At 63.9% G+C, this 3,368-nt stretch overlaps 1 protein-coding gene across 1 annotated transcript in view; it reads left to right on the forward strand.

Moving 5' to 3' along the window:
- Positions 1-1,425: 1,425 nt before the first annotated feature.
- Positions 1,426-3,368, forward strand: part of LOC109288796 (occludin-like) — a 14,838-nt gene continuing 12,895 nt past the window's right edge. Inside the window, exons 1-2 of the mRNA XM_019504555.1 lie at positions 1,426-1,864; positions 2,389-3,136. Of these exons, the coding sequence (XP_019360100.1) occupies positions 2,447-3,136 (690 nt within the window). The 5' untranslated portion in view covers positions 1,426-1,864; positions 2,389-2,446. The remainder of the gene's footprint in view (positions 1,865-2,388; positions 3,137-3,368) is intronic.

Here is a 3,368-nt window from a genome sequence, read left to right on the forward strand (position 1 = left end):
GGGCGGCTGGGAGAGCCCCCCGGAAGCCCGGGCTCCGGCTGACGGGTCACCCCGTTCCAAGTCCCTTGGGGGCGTCTCGGGGGTGAACTACCCGTGCCAGGCAACAGTGCCCCCCAGTATGCCCTGCTGAGCCAGCCCTGGCACTGTGGGGTCTGCTCGGGGCTCCCTGGCGCTGCTGCCCTCTCTCCCCTCGCCCGCGTCCAGCTGGCGGATGGGTCGGGGTCTGGACTCCCTGCCGTAGGGCAGGGTGGTGGGCTCTGGGACTGGCACGGCGATGCTGCTCTGGGAGTCGGGACTCCCGGGATCCCGGCTGCACACCCTTCATCTCTGCCCTCAGCCGACCCCGACTCGGAGCAGGGCCGGTCTCCCTCCGCGTGTCTCTGCAGCCCCTGGTGCCGGGGCTGAGGCTGGAAAAGCAGGATTCTGCTTCCTAGAAAGAAAGGAGAAAGGTTGAAGGTTTTGCACTTTGGTTTTGAAACCAGATGGGCAGCCTGCAGAGGGCTTGTGTTTCCAGACCCCTAGCAAGGGGGCACGTGCCCCAGAACAGCCCCTGCGCCGGGGTGCGGGGCCCACGCCGGGGCTAGGGCAGGCACAGGTCCAGCTCCCGCTCGGGCGGATTGGGGGCAAGGGCTCAAATGTGGGTTTCTGTTGTGTCGCGATGTGCCCGGCAGGCACCAAGCCACTGCCTGTCTCGCCTGGGCCTCCGTGCCCAGAAATCCCCCCTCCCTCCCCCTCCGAGCCCAGGAGCACTTCCTGAGAGAGCTGAACCCAAACCAGGGTGTTGTGCTGGGAAAAGTCGTGTTTTTGCTGAATTGGAGGGTTGCGTGGAAACCTCCCCAAAGCCTCATGCAGGGAGGGAGGTCAGCAGGGAACCGGCTGGGGGAAGTCGAGGGCTTGGAGATGGGTGCGACCTGCTTGTGTTTTTCTGTCCTGGCGAGGGAGGGAATGGGCAGGCAGCCAGGGCTGGGACGGGAAGGGGAGGAGGAGGAGGAGGGAGGCAGCTTTGCAGCCACCAAGGTGGGGGCCAGGGCAGGAGTGTGGGGCAGCCTCCTCCCGCAGGCCCAAGCCCCGTTCCTGCTCCAGCGGCTGCAGCTACAGGGGACCCCGGCACCGTGGAAGTGGGTGAGGGTCTCCGCGGGGTCAGGGCTGGGATTAGGGGTAGGAGCCAGGAGCCTCTTGCGGGCCCAGCTGATGCGGCACCGAGGGTGCCCGGCAGTGCCCAGTGGGGGTGGGTCCATGTTTTGGACCCCTACCCCTAGGAGTTGGCAGAGGGAGCAGACGTGAGCACGTTCCCCTGCCTGCTGGCTTGCGCACAGAGCCGGGGCCAGCAGCAACAACACTCCGGGACTCAGCCCTGTCGTCCTTTTACTCCTTCCTCCTCATCTGATTTTCAGCAATTTAGTGGGGTTTTTGCAAGCCCTCTTCCTTGCTTGCTGCTTTTCTTCCAACTTCAGAAGCGGTTCGGGCGCTCGAGGGGGCAGTTTGGGCACTGCGCCTGGTCGCTGAGCGCAGGCCTGTACTGTAGTGTCAGGACTAGGTCAGACAAGGACGAGTCTGGGTGGTTTGGATGGGGACGGTCCGGCCTCAGACAAGGGGTCGGGGTGGATGTGCCCACCCCCCGTTTGTCTCTGATGCCGCGTACATGAAAACTTCCACTGGGGGTTCAACCGTAAAACAAGACAGACCCCTCCCGGCCAGATGTACCGGCTGATCTGTCCCAGCGTGAGATTTTTAATTGGAATAAAACAGTCGGGGTCTTCCCGTTGGCAGGATTTGAAACCTGACGAGGCTGCAGCAAGGACGCGCGGGGGGCGCAGGCGCGCGTTGAGGCTGTCTTGATTCCTCCTCCTTGTCTGTTGTTCAGGTTTGTTCCTGGGGGAGGTTGGTGCTGCTGGGGGTGGCTGGGGACCCGGCCCTCCAAGCTTCTGGGTCTGGTTTGGCTCTGCCCTGCTCCGTGCCTCAGTTTCCCCATTGGCAGATTGTGGGGAGAGTGATCTCTCTTCAGGGAGCACCGGGTGAGAGCAAGCGAAGGATTATCGATAGCGCCGATGGGGCGCGGCGTGGGGACAGAGTCCCTCCAGCGGGCACGCACCTTGACCTGGGCAGCTCAGGCGGGCACGGCACCTCACGGTGTCCTTAACCAACACGGGAAACCACCTCCGTGTTCCCGTGGGCTGAGCTTGCGCAAGGCGAAAGTGCCTCCCATGCCGAGGCCCCTGCGGCAGCGCCTGTCGATACCGCTGTGATTGTTTCCCGGTTCCCCGGGGAGGACTGCCTCGTGCCTCCTCTCTGTGGCTGGGACCTTCCGGGGCGACGTGCCCCAGACCTCCCTGGAGATCAGGGCAGGGCGAGGCGCCGGCCTCACTGCCTCTTTGTGCTTCCACCTAGGCTTGGCATCGCCCGCATCCCTGGTCCCCGGCGCTGAGTGCCTGCCGCGTGCTACGCCATGTACAGCAAGAAGTCCTACGACGGCGCGCCCATCAGCTACGGCCCCCCGGGCGATGAGTACGGCTACGATGCCCAGTCGCCGCCCCCCGGCTCCTACTACATTGAGGACGTGCCCCAGCACTTCTACAAGTGGAGCTCGCCCCCCGGCGTGGTGCGGATACTGGAGGCCGTGGCCATCCTGCTCTGCATCGCCATCTTCGCCTGCGTGGCCTCCACCCTGGCCTGGGAGTACGGCCTGGGCTACAGCGGCTTGTACGGCAGCGGGATGGGCGGCTACTACGGCGGGACGGGCTACTACGGTGGGGCAATGGGCTACGGCGGGGGCTACGGCGGCTACGGGAGCTACTACGGCGGGGTAACAAACCCGCGGGCGGCCAATGGGTTCATGATGGCCATGTCGGTGCTGTGCTTCCTGGCGCTGCTGGGGCTTTTTGTGGTCAGCCTCACCAAGGGCAGCGGGTCGCGGTCTCGCAAGTTCTACCTGGTGGTGATCGTGCTCTGCGCCATCATGGCCTTCCTCATGCTCATCGCCTCCATCGTCTACATCATGGGCGTCAACCCACAGGCCCAGATGTCGGGCAGCTACTCCTACAGCCCCATGTTGACCATGTGCAACCAGATGTATGCCACCGGCGGTGCCTACCTCAACCAGTACCTGTACCACTACTGCACCGTGGACCCCCAGGAGGTGAGCCCCGGTCCCTCCTTCCTCCCTCCTCCTTCTTCTTCGTTTGATCCTTTCGTGGCTGCCTGGAATAAGGAGAGGGAGCATTGGCCGAGGGTCCCTCTTTCTCCTTCAGTTGTGACCCCAAAGTGGGGGTTTCCCCGCTGCTCTCTGTCCCCTTCTTTTTCTTTCCATCTTCCACCTGGATGGAAACAAAGCGATTTGTAGGAAAATGTAGCACGCCTCCTCCCCCCCC

This window comes from Gavialis gangeticus, unplaced genomic scaffold (assembly GCF_001723915.1).
Source record: "Gavialis gangeticus isolate Ggan-Ray unplaced genomic scaffold, GavGan_comp1, whole genome shotgun sequence".
NCBI lineage: Eukaryota > Metazoa > Chordata > Crocodylia > Gavialidae > Gavialis > Gavialis gangeticus.